Source organism: Lepidochelys kempii, chromosome 2 (genome assembly GCF_965140285.1).
Source record: "Lepidochelys kempii isolate rLepKem1 chromosome 2, rLepKem1.hap1, whole genome shotgun sequence".
NCBI classification, from domain to species: domain Eukaryota; kingdom Metazoa; phylum Chordata; order Testudines; family Cheloniidae; genus Lepidochelys; species Lepidochelys kempii.
This window is the reverse complement of record NC_136381.1, coordinates 181240479-181262745: the sequence shown is the minus strand read 5'-3', so window position 1 is coordinate 181262745 and position 22267 is coordinate 181240479. Positions and strand designations below refer to the sequence as shown.

Below are 22267 nucleotides of genomic sequence, written 5' to 3'. Positions count from 1 at the left end.
CAATGTTTTTGAACAAAATATAACCTGGTTTTATTCTCCACTGCTTTGGACATCCTGAAAGATTGGGAGTTTGTTCTTCCTTCAGAATAAAACAGGGAAGAATGCAGTATGTTACATGACAGTATTTCTGCCTGTGTTACTCTTATTTGTTGCAGCATCATGTATGTTGCACTGGTTCTGTTTCATTTGGGGGGAGGGGAGAAAGAACTCCGCTGAAAATATTAGTTAAATCACCCAGCTCAAAGTATCAAATGCAGCTGCTAGATCAGACTGACATCATAGTTGCATAATTGAGCTCATAATACTTTCCTTTTTGTGGTGACTCGGATCCCACGTAGTGGGAAGCAGTAATACTGAAAGAGTCAAAGCTATCCAGCAGCCTAACTTCCTAGATTATATAATATCTAGTTAATCTTTTATTTAATCATAAAAGGGATTATATCCAAATGTGAGTATGAGTTTAGGGTTCTGTGATGGCAAAATAACCATACTTGCAGATAATGTACATGAAATTTGTGTATGATCAGTATAGCGTAAAATGGAACATATCCTTTCTCCACTAAGCAAAGATTCATATTTACAATGATCTAGAAGAAAATATATGGGTGGGCCCCCAATGAGAGGAATTTGGGCTGGTTGCTTCTCTGGAGTCAGCTTCATTCAAGATTAAAAACACTAGACAGGGAGTCAAGAGATCTGGATTATTATTTCCAGTTCCGCCATTGACTTGCTGTGTGACCTTGGGAAAACCAGTTAATCTGTGCCTCAGTTTCCCAGCTGTAAAACAATATTTATTTCGATGAGCTTTGTGATCTACAGTATGAATTAAAAGTGCTACATATTATCACAAAGTAGGCAGTAATAGTGCCCCCCACAAACTGGAATGTTTTGTGGGAGCAGAATGTCATAGGATTCAGATAACACTTCTAAGTCTTTTTAGGGATACCAATTAAAGGGCAAATGCTAACCGGGCTATAGTGTGGTCTCTACTGGAAATATTACATCTGTATTGTACTGCATGTGGACATGTGTGAACCTAAGGGAGTTAGACTTTTTTTCCTTTTAATTTACATCTATGGTTTTGTACAATAGCTCTTCAACAGAGAACAAAACAAGCCTCTTACTAGAGGGCATGTTGTGCTACACATTAAAGACTATTTTTCTCTCCCCTAAAAACGGATACAAGTGGTTGCCCTGCCCAGGGTATACATTTATTTTTTCATTAGAATTTTTTGTCCCCTTCTCAGCTCCTAACTTCACAATCATTTTTATATGGTATTTTTATTAGCTCTGCACTATTTTTCACTAGATTTTCTTTTCCCCACTCTGGACCGTGCCTGCTTCTTTTTTTCCGTCTCTCCCAAGCAGAACCAAAAGACAGAAATGTATGAGTCTGAGCTGAACTTTCAAACACAGAATGTCTGCGTGGATTTGAAACTACAGCAGAACCTCTGAGTTACGAACACCAGAGTTACAAACTGACTGGTCAATCACACACCTCATCTGGAAGCAGAAGTACACAATCAGGCAGCAGTGGAGACCAAAAAAAAAAAGGCAGCAAATACAGTACAGTACCATGTCAAACATAAACTACTGAAAAAAAAAAAGGAAAAGTTTGTTTGTTTTTTAAAATTGACAAGGTAAAGAAAATGTTTCTGTGCTTGTTTCATTTAAATTAAGATAGTCAAAGGTAACATTTTTCTTCTGCATAGTAAAGTTTCAAAGCTGTATTAAGTCAATGTTCATCTGAAAACTTTTGAAAGAACAACCACAACATTTTGTTCAGAGTTATGAACACTTCAGGGTTACGAACAACCTCCATTCCCGAGGTGTTCATAACTTTGAGGTTCTACTGTAAGTCAAACAAGTTCTCCCATCTCTACAGGAATATGCTGCTATACGGTACTATTGTAAGTACTGCAAGTGTTACATGCTGCTGTTGGAGAGAAGGTGCGTTTGCAGAACCGGAAAGAGAACCAGGAACTGACTTTATTGAATGGATAAAAGCCATGTAGGTCAAATCAACAGCAAAGCTGAGGGTAAATGGGGGAGTTTATTCCAATGGCTCCCTAAAAAGAACAGACAGGTGTAATTTACTGCTTCCCTCCCTGTAAATCTGGAAAGAATAATACATCGAAAGCTGGCCACCTAGGACTTAATGGTTGTCATTGTGCTGCACACAAAGATCATTCAGAACTTCATGGTGACAGATGAGAGAGAAAACGGTTCCTCCTGCTTCAAACGCAGAAGCTGCTACTACTTGAGCTACAGCCCTGTAGCATTAAAATCCGACCTCCCCTTCACATAGGATCTCAATTTTAGTCACCTAGCATGATAGGAAATCTGCCGGCTAAGTAGACCTTTAAGGCTTCAAAACCATCACAACAACTCTCCATTAGCAATTGACAGTATAGGACCCAACACACAGAGTTGAGCAGTAGAGGCAATCTTATTCTATCCAACAGAGGGCAATGGCACACGCCCCCCCCTACCTCATTCACTTAACAATATACCTCATTGCCATTTCTGAGGCAAGACTTATTCAATTCTAGCTCCTGCTGGCTATTCAGTCCGCACATGGTGTTAGAGGGTAAACACACTTTAACTAGGGACCAAGGTTTCCCATAAGGTAACACATAATACTGAGAACAGATTATTTGCATCAGGGAAGGTGTACCAATAAGATAACTGTGCCAGCTGGAAAAAGCACACGCTGCCGTGTGCCAAACTGTGAGTGTTTGCTGAGTGCTAGTCCTCAGAGTGTCTCAAGGGCCTCTGTTATGTTCCAGGCACGCTCTTGGGAGGGAACTCCAAGGAACATTGGAGCTGCATTGTCTTCTGTTTTCAAGCATATTATCTTGACTCTCTCCATTGTGCTGCATTTTGTATGGACAAGACAGAGGCATAAATCTCCCAAATGTTTGTTTCTATTCAGCAACAACAATATTAGAGTAGGTGACCGGCACGGAAACCTGCTTTGCTAAGCCAATGTCCAACCTATTCCTTGGCTGTTGGGGTAGTCTCAGTCTTTTCAGTGCTCACTGATCACTCTCTTTCTCATCCCCCTACCTCCTCCCTTCAACATTCTGAATTTTGAGTGTTTATGGGAGTCAAGATGAGTCAGATTTCAGTGCACCACAATGCTTCGATCTGCCACCATGCTGCAGGTGACTCTGGTCTGAAATGTATTTGCGAATTCTTGAGTGTGATCAAATAGGGAAGTTCCTCTACGAATCTTCCTGACTCTCACAACTTCGTACACTCTGCTCACTTCATTGAGAGATCACGGCTGATAAGCAAGACAAAAATCGATAGCGTCAAAGAGACTGAGAAGTGACATTTGCAGTTCCCTAAACTCCATCAGTACTGGTGAACCCAAACCTCTTTTTTCCCCTTTGGGGGGATGATTTTCTGTTTCTGCTGCTCCAGCTCCTTGTACAGCATCTGTTTTCTTCATTCACATGCAATGGCATGTCAGTGCAGAGCGAGCTGTATGGCCACCACTAGGCTGGAAGAGTGAGGATGCAAACCCCAGGATTTTGCTCCATTTGTGTAGAAATGCTTCTATTCATGTCCTGAGTTTAAGTCCTCCAGGGGCAGCTAAAAGAATTTAGGATCCTTCCACAATGGACCACAAACCAGGTTAAGGAATCCTATTTAAACTCTGTAACACAGTTCCAACTAAACCAGTTTCTAGCCTCTGTTGTAGATGGGGACAAATACTGTTAGGATCATGTTTAATAATGGCATTAGATGAAACCCTGATTCAGACATAGCTTTGCCCTGTGCACACTGACTGGGCACACTGTGTTTAGAAAATAGTTTAGCTAGAGATACTTTTGTTAATATTTGAAGCCACATTCAAAGTTAGCACATCCACACAACCCCAGTGTTGGATGCTACAAGGTCTGTTAGAGCACTCTGTCACCGTGAGTGAGTCTAGAGGTGGAGTGAGACGGGGAGAGAATTCCCCCTCTTCCAAAACCTACTCTTGAGTTGGTCAGTGAGATAGACCCATCTCTAAAGCCAAATGAAGCAGCAGATTGATACTGGGAGACATGTGCCCCAACCACCAAATGTGCCAAGGCAGCGACAGTGAGAATGAAGTAAATTCTTACTGTGCTAATGCCCACCCAGCTGTAAGCACATCAGGGACCCACTTAAAGTCTGTAATGTGAATGAGAGCTGTGCCCCATAACTCAGTGGAACCCTTGAACTGTTGAAGGCTTTAACCCAGTTAAGGGGACACAGGTGGGCCCCCACCACACTACCAATTTTAAATGTCTTGTAACCAGGTTAGAGAAAAGCATGTTGTATTAGGGCAGTGGTTCTCAACTGTGGTCCACCACTTGTTCAGTGAAATTCCCTGGTGCACCGGGCTGATTTGTTTACCTGCCGTGCCTGCAGGTTCGGCCGATCGCAGCTCCTACTGGCCGCGGTTTGCCGCTCCAGGCCAACGGGGGCTGTGGGAAGGGCGGCCAGCACATCCCTTGGCCTGCACTGCTTCTGTGGACCACAGTTGAGAACCACTGTATTAGGGTCTCTTGACTTAGCAAAGATGAGTCCTAAGCCTAAGTGTACTGCCATGCAACACAGCTGATAAAGCTTTGGGTTTCCTTGAGAAAGTGGCAATTCTCTGTAGCAGAACTAAGGAGGGGAATGTGAAAGGACACAAATCTGGCAGTGGCTTGTTTTGTCTTTCTGGGGGATGGCTTTAGTGGTTGAACTGCATCCATCTTTTGGTGCAGAGTGGCACCCATGTTCTCAGCAAAGATACCGAATATCCTGGTGAGTTTATTTTGGGACAAGAATCATTGCCATAAACAATGGGTTTCCTAATTATTGCAGGAAAGCATCCAAAGCAGAGAACAGAGGTTTTGGAATGGCCGTAAGCCAAAACTTCAAAGGATAATCACTATTACCCGTAGCCAATGAAATGCAGTTACTGCACATTCACTTGAGATCTTGCACACAAAGTTCATCAGTAGGTATGTGAATTAACCGACCGTCTGCCAGGGATTCTTTCTGACTTGCCTGGCTGGTCTAGGGATAATTGTTTGCATACACATGCCTCATGAAATAATTGTCCTGCTTTGGCTACCACATCCAAGAGCTGGCATTTAGCAATGCATTCCATCTGAATATTTGGGTAATGAATACGTCTACATCCTGCGCAGACATCTGGAGAGGATGGTGTGAAACTGAGAGCCCCTAAGACTGTTGGAAACAGAGCCGTTATAGAAGTAATTAATTGTTAGCTGTTTATGAGAAATTAAATATATGGATTGGCTTTTTTTTCAGAGTCACACTCTTAATGTATAACAAATTGGCTGGATGACTGATTGGCTAATGCTTCTAATGTCTCCTGCAGTGGTCTGAAAAATATCTGAAGTTGAGGACTACCACTGTCTTAACCACTACATCCAGGACACGACTCCTCCTGGACTGACTTTTTAAATCCCCTTGTAATTCTTGGCAGAGATCACAAATGGCCTGTTTATCAGGCATCTATCTCTGGAATTACCTATTCATAAGTGAGGATGGAAAATGATTGTCTCAGATGGCTCTTCTTTGAGGTCTCTCCACGTGAGCCAGAATATTACAGTATACACCTTTCAGGGGTCAGCAAACTTGCAAATGCCTGACTAGGAACAGCTTTGTAGATTGAAGGCAATTCCTTCTGTCTACAAAGGGAGGTAATTCCTCTCAGAATTATCAGAAACCTAAATGAACGTGATTTGTTGAGGAAGAATCAACATGGCTTTTATAAAGGGAAATCATGCCTCACCAAACTATGAGTTCTTTGAGTGTGTCAACAACTGTGTGGACAAGAGTGATCCAGTGGATATAGTATATTTGGACTTCAGAAGGCCTTTGACAAGATCCCTCACCAGAAGATCTTAAGCAAAATAGGCAGTCATAGGATAAGAGGGAAGGTCCTCTCATGGATCAGTAACTGGCTAAAAGATAGGAAATATAGGTAGGAATAAATCATCAGTTTTCACAATGGAGAGTATTAAACAGCAGGGGCCCCTAAGGATCCATACTGGGACAAGTGCTGTTCAACATATTCATAAATGATCTGGAAAAAGGTGTAAACAATGAGGTAGCAAAGTTTGCAGACAATATAAAATTACTCAAGATAGTTAAGTCCAAAACTGATTGTGAAGAATTACAAAGGGATCTCTCAAAACTGGATTATTGGGTAAGAAAATCATAGAATCATAGAATATCAGGGTTGGAAGAGACCTCAGGAGGTCATCTAGTCCAACCCCCTGCTCAAAGCAGGACTGATCCCCAATTAAATCATCCCAGCCAGGGCTTTGTCAAGCCTGACCTTAAAAACTTCTAAGGAAGGAGATTCCACCACCTCCCTAGGTAACGCATTCCAGTGTTTCACCACCCTCCTAGTGAAAAAGGTTTTCCTAATATCCAACCTAAACCTCCCCCACTGCAACTTGAGACCATTACTCCTCGTTCTGTCATCTGCTACCACTGAGAACAGTCTAGAGCCATCCTCTTTGGAACCCCCTTTCAGGTAGTTGAAAGCAGCTATCAAATCCCCCCTCATTTTTCTCTTCCGTAGACTAAACATTCCCAGTTCCCTCAGCCTCTCCTCATAAGTCATGTGTTCCAGTCCCCTAATCATTTTTGTTGCCCTCCGCTGGACTCTTTCGAATTTTTCCACAGCCTTCTTGTAGTGTGGGGCCCAAAACTGGACACAGTACTCCAGATGAGGCCTCACCAGTGTCGAATAGAGGGGAACGATCACGTCCCTCGATCTGCTGGCAATGCCCCTACCTATACATCCCAAAATGCCATTGGCCTTCTTGGCAACAAGGGCACACTGTTGACTCATATCCAGCTTCTCATCCACTGTAACTCCTAGGTCCTTTTCTGCAGAACTGCTGCCGAGCCATTCGGTCCCTAGTCTGTAGCGGTGCATGGGATTCTTCCGTCCTAAGTGCAGGACTCTGCACTTGTCCTTGTTGAACCTCATCAGATTTCTTTTGGCCCAATCCTCCAATTTGTCTAGGTCCCTCTGTATCCTATCCCTACCCTCCAGCGTATCTACCTCTCCTCCCAGTTTAGTGTCATCTGCAAACTTGCTGAGGGTGCAATCCACACCATCCTCCAGATCATTTATGAAGATATTGAACAAAACCGGCCCAGGACTGACCCTTGGGGCACCCCACTTGATACCGACTGCCAACTAGACATGGAGCCATTGATCACTACCCATTGAGCCCCACAGTCTAGCCAGCTTTCTATCCACCTTATAGTCTATTCATCCATAGTCCATGCTTCTTTAACTTGCTGGCAAGAATACTGTGGGAGACAGTGTCAAAAGCTTTGCTAAAGTCAAGGAACAACACGTCCACTGCTTTCCCTTCATCCACAGAACCAGTTATCTCGTCATAGAAGGCAATTAGATTAGTCAGGCATGACTTGCCCTTAGTGAATCCATGCTGACTGTTCCTGATCACTTTCCTCTCCTCTAAGTGCTTCAGAATTGATTCCTTGAGGACCTGTTCCATGATTTTTCCAGGGACTGAGGTGAGGCTGACTGGCCTGTAGTTCCCAGGATCCTCCTTCTTCCCTTTTTTAAAGATGGGCACTACATTAGCCTTTTTCCAGTCGTCCGGGACTTCCCCCGATCACCATGAATTTTCAAAGATAATGGCCAATGGCTCTGCAATCACATCCGCCAACTCCTTTAGCACTCTCGGATGCAGTGCATCTGGCCCCATGGACTTGTGCTCGTCCAGCTTTTCTAAATAGTCCCGAACCACTTCTTTCTCCACAGAGGGCTGGTCACCTCCTCCCCATGCTGTGCTGCCCAGTGCAGTAGTCTGGGAGCTGACCTTGTTCGTGAAGACAGAGGCAAAAAAAGCATTGAGTACATTAGCTTTTTCCACATCCTGTGTCACTAGGTTGCCTCCCTCATTCAGTAAGGGGCCCACACTATCCTTGACTTTCTTCTTGTTGCTAACATACCTGAAGAAACCCTTCTTGTTACTCTTAAAATCTCTTGCTAGCTGCAACTCCAGGTGTGATTTGGCCTTCCTGATTTCATTCCTGCATGCCCGAGCAATATTTTTATACTCATCCCTGGTCATTTGTCCAATCTTCCACTTCTTGTAAGCTTCTTTTTTGTATTTAAGATCAGCAAGGATTTCATGTTAAGCCAAGCTGGTCGCCTGCCATATTTACTATTCTTTCTACACATCGGGATGGTTTGTCCCTGTAACCTCAATAAGGATTCTTTAAAATACAGCCAGCTCTCCAGATGAAATTCAGTGTTGACAAATGGAAGCAATACACATTAGAAAACATAATCCCAACTATACATGCAAAATGATGGGGGCCTAAATTAACGGTTTCCACTCAAGAAAGATCTTGGACTCATTATAGATAGTTCTCTGAAAACATCCACTCAATGTGCAGCAGCAGTGAAAACACCGAACAATGTTAGGAACCACTAGGAAAGGGATAGATAATAAGACTAAAAATATCATAATGCCACTATATAAATTCATGGTATGTCCACACCTTGACTACTTCATGCAGGTCTGATTGCCCTATCTCCAAAATATAATTGGAAAAAGTACAGAGACAGGAAACCAAAATGATTCGGAGTAGGGATGGACCAGCTTCCATATGAAGAGAGAGTAAAAAGATTGAGACTGTTCAACTTGGGGAAAAAATGACTGAGGAGGGCTATGATAGCAGTCTATAAAATCATAAATGGTGTGGAGAATAAGGAACTGTTTTTAATCCCTTAGGTAACAAAAGAACTAGGGGTCACCCAATGAAATTTATAGGCAACAAGTTTAAAACAAACATAAGGAAGTACTTCTTCACACAATGCACAATCAACCTGTGGAACTCATTGCCAGGGGTTGTTATGAAGTCTAAACATCTAACTGGGTTAAAAAAAGAATTAGATAAGTTCTTGGAGGATGGGTCTATCAGTGGCTATTAGCCAAGATGGTCAGGGATGCAACCCCATGATCTGGCTGTCCCTAAACCTCTGACTGCCAGAAGCTGGGACTGGAGAACAGGGGATTGATTACTCAATAAATTGCCCTATTTTGTTCACTCCTTCTGAAGCAGCTGGCATCTGCCAGAAGACAGGATACTGGGCTAGATGGACCATTGGTCTGACTCAATATGGCCATTTTTATATTCTCCAGTTGACTAAGACTGCAGTCTTAACATTTTAAATAGCCACACACATTTTTAATGAAGCAGACCTGGAGACAGCAGGCCTGTGATATCTGCAGCTATGCAAATGAAGTGAGATGTGTACTTCACCTTTAAATGTGAAGAAGTCTGAATATTACAGGGCAAGTCATTGTGTCTTTCTTACTCTAAAGGAGACATTCTATTTGTTCTTTCTTTGTGGATTTTCCTTATATAACAGGAATTCCAGAATGGACTTCCAAACCCACTCATTTTTAGTCAACTTGATTCTATCAGACACTCCAATGGGAAAAAAATGTATGCATATATGTAGTGTGGGGGCGGGGTGTCTGTAATGCGGCACTGGGGTGTGTAATACAGAATTACACTGCAATGTATGCACCTGGTGCCATGTCTTGCACCTTCATCTATGGGCTAGATATAACAATGCATATATCTGAACAATGCACTGGAGGGAGTTCTGTATGCAGACACACTGATCCAGTTTTACACTAACCACGCTTGCTAGTGTGGACAAACTGCTGCTAGTAAGACTTACTGCAATGTTTAAAATTTGTAGAATGTACTTTTGTATTGACTTTTCCAGCATGATTTGCTCAACTCTATCTGTGAGCCCTGCTATGCACAGAAGAATAAGGCAGAAGAGTCCGCACAGAAGAGTAAGGCAGCCAAGGAGCCATCTGACTCGCCTGTTCTGGGGCTTAGAGCAGTTGCCACTGGATGGTTATGTCCCCGGCTGTAAGGAGGGTAGATAAGAGCAGGGAGGTGGCACTGCAATGACTCTGTCTCCCCATCCTGACAGTGCACTGGAGCCAACAGAGAGGGGGAACTGATTGTTTCTTTTTCTTTCCCCTCCCCCTTGCCCCTGGACTCTCTGAGAAGCATGTGGTTTGCTGCCCCATGGGATAGCAGAGCTCCTGTTTCTTCTTACTTGGGGGCAGGATTGTAGGGTTACAGTTGAGTCTGAAGGCTTTAAATTCAGCAGGGTACTTAAGCACCTGTCTAAAGTCACACACATGAACAACCCCACTGAAGTTAATAGGAATACTTGCTTTCTTAAAGATAGGCACTTCTTAAGTACTTTTGCTGAATCAGAGCCTGATAGTATATGCTACCAGCCTTCCCAGAAGTCTAGGATATCAAAATGGGTATAAACACAAACGAAGAGACCTACACCTCCTCTGTGGCAGATGGTATTCTAATTATACATCTTGCATCAGTGAATCCATGAAGATAGCAGGTAATTTTCAGATCAAAGAGCTGAATGCCTGCCAAAAAGCCTCAGATTATCCACCAAGAGATCGCATAATCAAATGCAAATGGCGTTTGTTTCAAGCCTCAAACAAAGGGAAACTGATCTCTTTGAGAAAGTCCAAATTAAATATATAGCTATTTTGTGCATTCAACTTCTAGGATTATCTACAAGCGTGATACAATGCTATATCTCCATTTCCATCTGCAAGTTTCTATTTCTGTAGCAAAGATCTTAGAACTTGTGTAAGTTTAAGAACATTTGCTTTGACAAAGACTTGGGTATTTGCAGACATGGAATTAGACTTTTTAAGCTTCGATAACTGATCATGTCTTGTTCATCAATTTTTATTGTCTTAAATAAAATAGAGTAAATCTAATTTTTTAACCGAGGTCACAGGAGCATCAAAATTGAATTTGAATATGTGAGCCAGCCAAAATTTGAATATGTGAGCCAGCCTACAGGATATGAAGGTATCTAATGTGACAGAGATCAAGAAAGGCAGAAATTTTCTATGGAACATGGATTCTTTCTGGAAAGGGAAGTATGAGTGTCAAGTGTGTCCTCACTCTGGATATTGCATAGTCAAATGAAGTGTTGGTATAGTTAGGCTCATAAGTGATGCCCATCGCTCTGTTATATGAGCACATTGTGACAGTTTTTGATTTTTTTGGAGAATTCTCTTGCTCTTGAGGATCCTGGGAATGTTTCATAATTGTGAGGTGGCAATTGTCCTCTGAGATCCCCTTCCATACTTACCCCCTGTCCTTTCCCCCTCTCATACACTTGAATGCCCTGTATCATACCAACCCCCCAGCTAAGAGGACATTCTCTCTCTCTCTCTCTCTCAGGAGCTCACTGATGCAAGTCCAGGTATAGACTAGAGAAGGATACTCAGAGAAGAGATGAAATGTTATAAAGTTATTTGAAAGTAACAAATAATTCTGTTGCTGATACATAAGAAGGAATGAAATCCAGCTCTCTCACTCGTAAGTGTTGCCTCTGCAGGGCTGACAGGAGCAAAAAGCAGTAAAAGTTCACTTTAGTCACTAAAGTTGGCAGATCTGACTGAATAAATGTTGGGAGCTGTTGAAGAAGGGGCTCTTTTTACATAGTTATTCTTCAGAAAAGAACCTCAATTTAAACAAGAGTTTTCTTCCCACCCTCCCCCCCCGAAATTATAGAACATGTGAAAATTAGATTTAAAATTTAAGTGCCTTGATATGCTTCACCATGCTTACCAGAGTGTATAACAAAATGTCATAGGAAGCCGTTATGATGAGCAGAACAAGCTATCAGAACTCTGAATACACAGTAATTTCTTTTAAAAAATAGGTTTTTTAGTATTCCATGAAGATAGCAGTTTAATGTACTAAGTGAATGAACACAGGATGATATCTAGGTGATGTAACCAGACAATGATTAGTAATGCCCAGGGGTGACCTATTTTCAGGTATTCAATTTTTTTGTTACCAGGGGAACATTTTCTGTCTCACATAGGAAATATGAAGTCACACTTTTTTATCAGCCCTTCTTTGAGTAAAGAAAACAATTGAATTAGAATAAAATACACAGCATGTTACAGTAGGCAGACAGGCAGTTCCAGTATCCCCAGGGTGTTTCTTCCTTCCATTTCTTGGAAGTACTTAAAATAAATGGTAAACAAATCAGGTTTATTTATAACTATGAACAAATCATCTAACACTGCCACATATCCCAGGAAAGAATAGGCAAGCATGATTAAAGGAATAAATTATTTGCCATGGATTTTGGGTCATTTTAAGCGAGTGACCCCTTTAAGTAAGTGTGTGTTTCATGCCACCATTGCCATTTTAAAGACTTGTCATTAACTCCAAACTACTTTAAACATATTAGGGTCAAGTTGCTTCTAAGAAATACAGAATTTATAGCCTTAACATCTAATTAGGTTTTAAATGGCAGCCAGAAGAGAACGCTGCAGTAATGTATTTTTTCCATAGCGCTTTGTTCGTTCTTTGTGGTTTCATGATAAATTTTATGATTTCCTCTGGTGATAGGAGTTAGGGATGGGGGAAGACTGACCTCCACCATCCTGCGAGGGTATGTGACCATTCACTCTCAAAGGGGGAGGTGGGCCTCTTAACAGGAAATATGGAAGCAGAGAATGATTAGGTGTGGGGACGGAAAGGGGAAAGTAACTGCCTTCTTGGATTAGCACTTTTTCCTTGTATGCACATCACTAGTTCCATCCCAACAGAAAACTGATACTGGCAAATTGCCAGCATAACACATTTTCCCACTTTAAACTAGTTTTTTAGTAATCTAACTCCTTGTCTTTGGCGGGATTTTCACTGGTTTAAAAAAAAGGAGAATTAGGTCTCATGAATTCCTTGTTTTTAGGGTTTTTTTCTAGAATTTGTTGGTTTTTTTTTTCAGAATCCTACCTTTCATCTCTTTAAGTCTCCTTTTGCTGTGAAGATAGTATCACAATGTAAGCCTGTCAAACCTGTTGTCATATTAAACCAGCCTTGCAGCCAGAAAATATTTCCTGATGAACAAACATAGCAAAGGAAGTATGAATTATACCTCTCCCTTTTATTACCTCCTAACTTCAAAGCTAGTTGAGTTATTTCAAATACTTATATAATTAAGAATAGTACAGCAGTGTAACAAACAAATACGAAACTGGAGTCTATGTGGCCTTATACCTCCTCTTCCCCTAATATTTTAGCTGAATGGGTTTTGTCTTACCAGTTCTCCAGGACTTTCCTGTCTCACTCTATGCTGGGAGGAGATTAGAGTTTTGCATGCTCTGTCATCAATGCCATTTCTTTACTTTATGTCCCTAGCTTCGTTATCTCTTGTAGCTGTAGCATTAGACCTTCAATCCATCCATTCTAGAAGACTGCAAATGGTCCCTTTGTTTAACCATTGCGTAAATTGCTTGGCATGAGGTGCTGGTGTAAGGCTTGCATCTTCCTACTGGAGACTCAGTAGATTCCTTTGCCACATCCAGCCTCTTAAAGACCTGGGAAATAGAAACTTCCAGATCTAAGACAGAGGATCTGTTCCAGTAAAGCACTTAAGCATGTGAGTAGTACCATTGACGTCAGCGAGGTCAATGGAATTTTGCACATGCATCAAAAATTAAGCTTGTGCTTTAAGTACTTTGCTGGGGGAAGACCTAAATTTAGATTGGGGTCTCCAGCTTGTGTTACAATTATTTAATGCAAAACACGTGCACGGTATGGGTCTGATCCGGATTTCTTTTATTCTTTTGGGAGCTTGGGGTAGGAAGGGTACCCTCATGTTCTGCAAAAATGATCTCCAGTTTTTCCACCTCAAAACTAGGCCAAAGTTCCCATAGTTTTAATCATATTTCCCCTCTGCCCCCTGCATCACCCAGCATCCTTGTATGTGAACAGCATAATAGGTGAACCTAGGTGGAACTGTCGGAACTCACTTGGATGCTCTCCTAGTTATGTGGTTATGGGATGCCATCTTTCAGGTATGCATTCCTTTTTTTAAATGACTCAGCATTACTCATTTGTACTTTGTCATTCATCAAACAGCAGGAGACCATTATCTGTGACTGTGTTCTATTCCATTGCTATTGCTCTGCATTTCACCTCCTCTAAAATGAATCTCTAGAATACAATAAACATTGATATATCAATAAAGAATTAAATACCCCACTGAGGCTTTGTTTAAAGAGCAAGATATTGAATGTCACCTTGGTGGAGTGAAAAACAAAAAGGATAATGATAAACTTCTCTGGCACTTAAGTCTTCTCAGATGAAAGGCTTACACTGTAGAATTAAATCTTATTAATATATTAGTCTAAGAATCAGGTGGCTAAGACTTCATAGATCAGAAAAAGCATTACAAATGATAACTCAGATGTAGCACGTGCCTATTTCAAAAACAATTCAAGTAGATTAATGTTTCTATATGGTGTTTCTAAAGAAGCTCCAATTTATGGATATTACTTGGTAATTAGAAAAAAGAGGAAAATATATCCTTTTACTGATTAGGATAAATCCAGTTCCTAGAAGGTATTTCTCACAAACAAAGAGCTTTCCAAAAGATTTCTCTTGTCTGTCCTATTGCTAACACTCTGATCTGCATTAGAGGAGGGATGAGATTTGTGGTTGAGGTGCAGGACCTGGACTCTGAGAGATCCAGACGTAGACCCATAGCATCTGCTGCAAACTCCAGACTCTTTAACCTCAGAAAGGATGTGTGGTTTTTTGGGTGGTTGGTTTGGTGGGTTTTTTTTTTTTTTTTTTGCATTTACCAACCCACAACCCTAATTTTTACTAAGCAGACTTCAGAAGCCGCTGACACTGTGCTCCAATCAAGATATTGTCTAAGTGAGCATTCTTACCCCCTGCACCCTAAGCAGTTGAACATGTGGTTTCATTGCTGTAGTGAAAACCCCTTGAGGTAACACACAGATTGAATACCATCACTGCTACTACTGCATGTATCCATTCGAGAACTGGAGAAACCTTTTATAATTTGAGAGCACAGGGAGACTGAGCTTTACTTGGATCCAGTTTTGCCTGCATTTCCCCTTTAAATACAGTGACATTTACGTCCACACAAAATAGCAGAGTAATTATAAACTAGTTCAGCAACTTTAGATGTAAAATGGGGTTGTGTCCCCCTGTGGATCCAGGGGCTGTAGAAATGAGTATACCCAACCCCTGTTATACCTCTACCACTCTATTCATCTTCTACCATTGGTATTGTCCCCTAGTCACTGAATTCCTTTCCCATCCTTGTTTACCAAGTCACCACCTTCTCCAAATTCCAGAACATCCTCGTCCATGAAATGAACATGAATTAAAATAGAAATTAACTCAAACTTGCTCCTTCATCCTCTGGGCTTCTTGGTGTATCTGGTTTTCTCCATTACTTTTCTTAGATTGAAAGCTCTTTGGGACAGGTCAAATTTTGTGTCCTTTCCAGCACTGAACACATCATGTGAGCTTTGATTATTATTTACTATCTAGGGCTAGAGACTGGAGAGCTTCACAGATTTCCTCCTCTAGTGCCCAGGAGATATCTCCCTCTAAGTTTCATGGGTGAAGGGGCAACTCATTACACTGGGTTTGAACTGAAGTACAATTTTAGCCTCTCAGATGGACAGTGGGGAGGGTCTTTCAGTCTTTCTCCAGGTTGCTTGCAGTGTAGAAGCTGTCCAGTGGTTGCCAGCAACTGATATATTGGGAGTAATTTGAGTGACTGGAAAGTGGCTATTTCAACAGGTTTGAGATGGCATAAACCTTGTATCTTGCAAACCTAGGTTTAAAAGTTCTAACGCTCTGGAATTGGAGAAGAGTCCTGCCATGGGCTGCGGAAGGTCTTGTCACTGAAGAGAACCACTTTGGGGTCTAGAACTTGGGCTTGCTTGAGAGAATCCTTTTTGCCTGGCTTTTTGGGTAACCATCATTTTAGATATGTCCCCTTTTTGCTCAGTAAGATCCAAGGTCTCCAGTTTGAAGAGGTCCATAGGTTTTTGGCATGGCTTTATTTGCTTCCCTTGTCAGTTGTAGCATGTGGTTTGCTTGCACACTGATCGTAAAATATCCTGCTGTCTGGGCAGACCTTACTGACCACTTGATAAAGGAGAAAACTGCCTCTGTTTGGGGCTTCTGCTAATAAGTCCTATTTATCAGACTTTTTTCTAACTCCAGGTTTCCCATATCCTCTGCTGGGTTAGATGAAGGAAGCTTTCCATTGGACTACTTCAGTACCCACTTCTGCTCCTCAAGTTTCATCTCTTGTGGTTGAGGAGTATCTTCCTGCTCCTCAGAAAATGAACAGAGGTTTCTTCCAAATTTGGGAACTTGGGATGACCAAGGTTAGAGATTCCCAGTAACCATTAGATGCTTTAACTTGCGGTTTGCTGAAAATGGTGCATAGCAGCTTAAAGATGGAAACTGCCCCCCTTCGCACTTGGTCAGAGCCCAGTATTTGCACAGTGGAATAGAGCCCTCTTCAAGCAAGCATTCCGCCCACTAAAAGTACTCTGTGCTGACCATCTCTCTCATTATATGGGAAGGCCATGAGGTAGGCTCAGAAAGGCAATTTTAATCTTAGGAGGAGATTGCTCCATAGACAACAGTTGAGGTGATAGAAGTTGGAAAATTAGAGCTCTCCAGGCAGGATGGGAAGGCTTGTGGCTGTAGAGACCCTCAAACCATGTAAAGAAATCTTTCAGCGAGGGAAAGGTACAGTCCAGAGTGCCTGCAGTAATGAAAGTGTCACAGATCTCTAATAGGTGAAAGTCTCCTACCAAAGAACTATGGTGGGAACCAGTGAGGTAAGGTGTTCAGAGGAAAATTTAACTGCCAAACTCTAACAAGCCTCTACTGAGCATGTCACAGGTGCTGACTTTTGTTTTTGCCGGTGGGTGCTCCTCTTTACCGCCTGTGTGAGCGGTGGGCAGGGCGTCAGGGGAAGAGGCTTAGTGGGGGCAGGGCCTTGGTGTATGGAGCAGTGGGCAGGACCTTGGGGGAAGAGGTTGAGCAGAGGTGGGGCCTCAGGGGGCAGGACCACGGGCTGGACACCAGGGCCCATGGTCCGGGTACTAGGGCTCAAAAGATTAATCCAGCCGTGGGGGTGCTGAGCACCCTCTATATTTTTTCAGTGGGTGCTTGAGCCCCAGAGCATCCACGGAGTCAGCACCTATGAAGCATGTGCAAACAGATTATCCAGAGACTTACCATTTGGCCAAATTTGGGTGAATTTTCCTGGAGGCAGCAAAAGGCTCATTGCTGAAACCAGGGTGACACCTCGCCTCTCAAATCTCAAGTCTGTGTTCCAGTGCATGGAGCCACTATAGTTCCTTAATGAAAGAAAAAGTTGTAAGAATTTTTAACAGGGACAAAATAATGTATTTCCCCCCCAATATCATTCTTGGAAATGGCTGAACTGTTTTTGCTGAAACTTTCCACACAAAAAATCAGTCTGAGGTAGACAACCAGAATGGGAGATTTCAGCCCAAATGGTTTAATTTTGGCAAAGTTATAAGCAACTGAAAACAGGGTCTTCTAATGCAAAATGTCAACCATCTTAACAATAGCTGTTGCTACCTGCTCTACCTATTATAGATTTATCCTGATGTAAGATATGCTAACCCCTAGGAGCATCTCACCATGTGCTATGACACTACATAGTTAAGTGTGGGATGCCATCCATAGCCTGATTTGGTTTTGTTTTGTGTTTTAAACTGTCTGAGTTCCTTGATTTTTATGTTTTAAAAAACATATTGAGTTAAATGACAATTCAACCACTTAGTCAAAAATGTTCATTAAAAAATGATTTTCCGGATTGGCAAAAGTTTGGAGCAAGTGTTTTGATATTAGATGTGGTTCAAAAATTTTGCACAAAATATTTCTCAACTGAGAAAGGCCTTTTATTCACCCAAAATGGAACTTTTCACAAAAATAGGGTGACACTGTTGAAATCTTTCATTTTCTGCAACATTTTTATCAATTTTTTAAATTAAAATTATGTTTGAAATTGTTGTGGAACATTTTGGTTTACTAAAAATGCTGGCTCTGATAAGGAAAAAAATTTTATGTGATCCCAATAAACAATTTGATTCAGAAGTGTCAATAAAAATGTCATGGAACCTTTCTAGAAAAACAGAAGAGGGCTCCCTTTCACACCCTGCAAAAGAAAGTTAAAAAATTTCTTTGAAACTTTTCCCTTCTTTCAGCCGGTTCTAGTTGATGTAAATATTTGTCTCACTCTTTTCAAACACCCTTAGTACTTCACTTGTAAACACGAAGCCTGATTCTGCAAGATGCCAGCTGTTTCCTCTCCCCTGACATGCTGAGAAACCCCAATTATCACTGAAATCAAAGGGAGTGGAGTACTCACCACCACCACCCAGGAAACTTTCAACACCTTGGAAAGTCAATCCCAAAAATATTTACATTGGTTCCTCTGTGAACCATTAGCAATTTGGCAAGACAGTTCTACAGGGATGTTCAACTTGAGGGCAGAACCTACCCTCTGGTATAGACTTCAACAGAAAAATTACAGGAGAAAGCTCCGTGTCAGCCAGAAGTTTGTCTCTCTCACCAACAGAAGTTGGTCCAATAAAATATATGACTTCATCCATCTTGTCTCTCTAATATCCTGGGACTGACATGGCTACAATAACACTGCAAACACAGGCGACAACAAGACTCCCTACAAAATTTACAATATGCTTTCATTTACATCAGAACTTGAAAATTTGTGCCACCCTATCCAAACCAGTGAGGATAAAAGATTACACTCACAAGAGAATTCTCTCATCCCCCCAATCTCTGCCCCCAAACTCAAAGACAAAGGAGAAGTTTTGTCTTTTAGCAGAATTCGCCTTTTAAAACCACAGTTTGCTCCATATGTGGCACTAAGGCAGACTAAGGAAAGCTCAGCTGGGGGTTCCTGCTCACAATCTCATCTACTGGCATGTGCTGCTTTGTATCTCAAACATAGCCACTTCAGGCCAGATTCTGCCACTCTTCCTCATGTTAAGTAGTACATTACTCTGTAAGTAATTCTATTATCTTCAGAGGAACCACTTGCACAGTAGACTACTACCCAGTGAAAGTAAGGGTGGCTGAATCTGGTCCCTGGTGTGTAATGCTTAGAACAAGTCATAAGGACACACACGGTCTGTTTTTGAATTCTGTGTGCATCTGAGTTTCCTATTGATTTCAGTCGGGATTTTGGGGTATATAAGGATGCAGGATTGGGCCAACAATGTCAATTACAAGTGTATACCTCAGTCAACAGCTTTCATAAAAAAATGCTAGCAGGAAAAAAAGAAATGATAAACCCACTCATATTCCGTCACTTGCCATCCTGAAATGAGCTCTGTGCAGATGGACCCCTGTGCCTATGTGAAGCCCTGTTACCTGCTGTTAACGATATAAGCCACCACAGGGAATTTCTGCCGTACATAGCAGCTGGGGGCCACGTGCTGCCCCTTTACAAAAAGGGAGCAATAGTGCTGCCTCCCCAACCCACACTGTCCTGCATCTGCAGCTGGTGCTTGAAACAATGTGTGGCTGGCAGCACTCCCTCCCCTGCAACCAACGCCATTCAGAAATCACTGCGACTGACACAGCATCTTTCTACAGGCTGAAAAAATTCCACACTTTGATCAACTTTGGCAGATCTTTGCGGAGATGTATGTGAACTCTGAATAAGAGCCTACAACAAAGTGTCTGGGTTGCATGAGTCTGATACCTATAATATGGTAAATATCATTCCCACTCTGAAGTTCCCTATTTAGGATAAAGACTGTATCCACCTAATTACGACTATCTGCTCAGCTTTGACAACTGGGTACCTGATACTGGGTTTTGGTGTCTTATTAACCACAAGCTCCCCTCCCCTGCCAATTTGTTTTTGTTGTGATCATGTATGTATGCCTTCCTCTCTGAGTGCCCTATCTTTGTGTGTCTTGTGTATGGGCCCACTCTGGTGAGGTGCTCAGGGCCTTCAATTCCTCTTGAAGTAAGCTGGGGATGTGAGTTAAGGGTGCTCATCGCTTTGCAGCATCAGGTCTTACGAATCATATTATAGTCACTCTTCAATACCTTAATTCCCCCATCACTGTATAAATTCAGGCATTTGCTGCAGGGCTGAAATTCAGTCTAGGTGAATCATGTACAAAGATAATAGCGTAACAAACTGGCTAGTGCGTATGAGAGCCACTGCTCTTTGCTGGATGGAATCTGCACTGATGATCTTTGTGTCATTGGCCATCTATTACTAACCTATAAACATTCTCTATTAGCGTAAGTGGTAGGATGAAGCCAAAGTATCTGGGTTTTGTCCTTGCTGCTGCTGAGAAGTTTGTGTCAATGGTGGGCAGAAAAATGACAAACACGAAGTTCTAGAAGGCCAGAGATTTGTAACAATTTGTGCACTAATATTATCTATTTACTATTTGTTTTAGCACAAATCTTAATAAAAAATAATAAATTTTTAGGGTGGGAATAAACATTTAATGCCCTGTCTCAGGGGGACATTGTACAGCTGCCATGTCACAAAAGCTCATGTAAGGCAGTGGTGACTGATTTTTTTTTTTTCGTGGCTCTTCTGGTCTTGGAAAGACTTCTCCAGAATAGATGATACATGGGTATATATAAGTAGACTTTTGGAGTTCTGAATGTGACCTCATAAGCAATGTTACATGCAGTAATTATTAAAAAATGTGACATCTTATGTAATTAGGATCCTTATTTGAATTGTGAACTCCTTACTTCAGTTAGTCTCTTGTGACTAAGTATTACTCAAAATGAATAATGACTGAGGACTATGGATTTAAGACTGTAAGCTCCTCAGGGCTGTATCTTGTACAACACCAAGCACTCAGTAACTTAGCATCACGATCTGGATAGTAATTATATCATTACATAACTGTATCATCATCATCGTGGTGTCATTACAATTAATGGCATCATGCTTTAACAGAGGTAGGTCAGGTGTTCTTTTATTATTGTCAAATACGGAGGGTATCTTTTTGAAGGACATCGGTACATCTTTATGGCTTTATTTTGGCAGACCTCTCATTGACTTGAACGAGAGAACGATCAGATTCCTAAAAAGTACTTTTCCTGACATCTTTGGGACTTGTTCAAATGTCTTTAAATACGAAGCTTGACCTGACTACATCAAATAGTTCCTGAAATACTAGAGTCTAAATGGTAGAAGTACTTAGTGAGGCAACCAGTACTTTTGTATCTCTGTAACTATTATGAACTATTATTTATATAGCACCATAAATGTAGATTTTGCTTTAGAAAACAAATAATTAGAAATAATACTTAATTTTACCTCACGGTTTTCATCTGTAGATCTGAACCTTACAAAGGTGGGTGAGCATTGTACAGAGTGGGAGACTGAGGCACGGAGAAGTAGAGACTTGTCTGAGGGTACCCAGCAACTCAAGGAATAAATCCCACTTCTCTTGATTAAAAGTCTTTGTGCCTTAGGTGCTGGATAACAGTACCCCAGAAAACAACATCTCTCCTCCAGAAGATCTTGTCATGTAACACCCATGTAAACAAAAGACCGGGGGACAGTTCAAGTCCAAGTAGACTAGGAGAGAGCATTGAGGAAGAGATCAACAAAGGGAGGGGGAGAGAGAGAGAGAGAGAGAGAGAGTTTTAAGGGGGAATGTGAAGGACAAGTGTTTGAAGGAGGACTAGTTAAAAATGGAGATGGAGATGGCAGGTTGTTCAAGCATAAGGAGCAGAATGAAGACATGATGCCAAGGATGGCAAAAATAAGATGGAATCAGTGAAAAGAGGAGTGGAGAAAAATTACCCCCACCTCTCAGTGAGACTGTTGTATTTATGTTTTATGTGGCTTACATGAGGGTATATCTGATGAGGCAGAGATAGTCACGTTGGAGCTCCCTGGAATTTGGAAGAACATTTTCAGTGTGACATGGCCTTCATATTCATGCTTTAATTTAAACAAGAGCCGATACCTGAGAGAAAAAGATAGGAGAACTATACAAACAAATGATTAAACTGAGCCAGTCAGTCAGCTTAGGTAAGCGAACATAGCTCAATTTTGATTCATTGGGAATCCTTCCACTGGTTTTAATGTAAATAGGACCTGGTCCTTAATGAGGGTGTTTCCAGTAATAAGCACGCAACCAAATCTCCTACATACTGTTTCTCTTGACAGGGCTCCAAGGAAAGTTTCTCAAACAAGTTCAAAGTCCATGGGTGTGTGAGTTCACCAAGCTATTTTTATTGGTAGCTCAAGACTTTACATGTCAGAGATCCAGGCTTTCAAGGC

The 22267-nt window shown here is 41.6% G+C and overlaps 1 protein-coding gene across 3 annotated transcripts in view; it reads right to left on the bottom strand.

Moving 5' to 3' along the window:
- LOC144930224 (uncharacterized) overlaps positions 1-22267 on the bottom strand; it is a 45607-nt gene that overhangs the window by 15304 nt on the left and 8036 nt on the right. For 2 of the 3 annotated variants that reach the window (XM_078851699.1, XM_078851700.1), the window contains 2 exons: positions 17173-17294; positions 11726-16693 (listed from right to left, as the gene is read on the bottom strand). In XM_078851699.1, coding sequence (XP_078707825.1) covers positions 16497-16693; positions 17173-17294 — 319 coding nt within the window. In that variant the 3' untranslated portion in view covers positions 11726-16496. Of the gene's footprint in view, positions 1-11725; positions 16694-17172; positions 17295-22267 lie in introns of those variants that run through there. The other variant, XM_078851701.1, reaches the window with a different exon arrangement.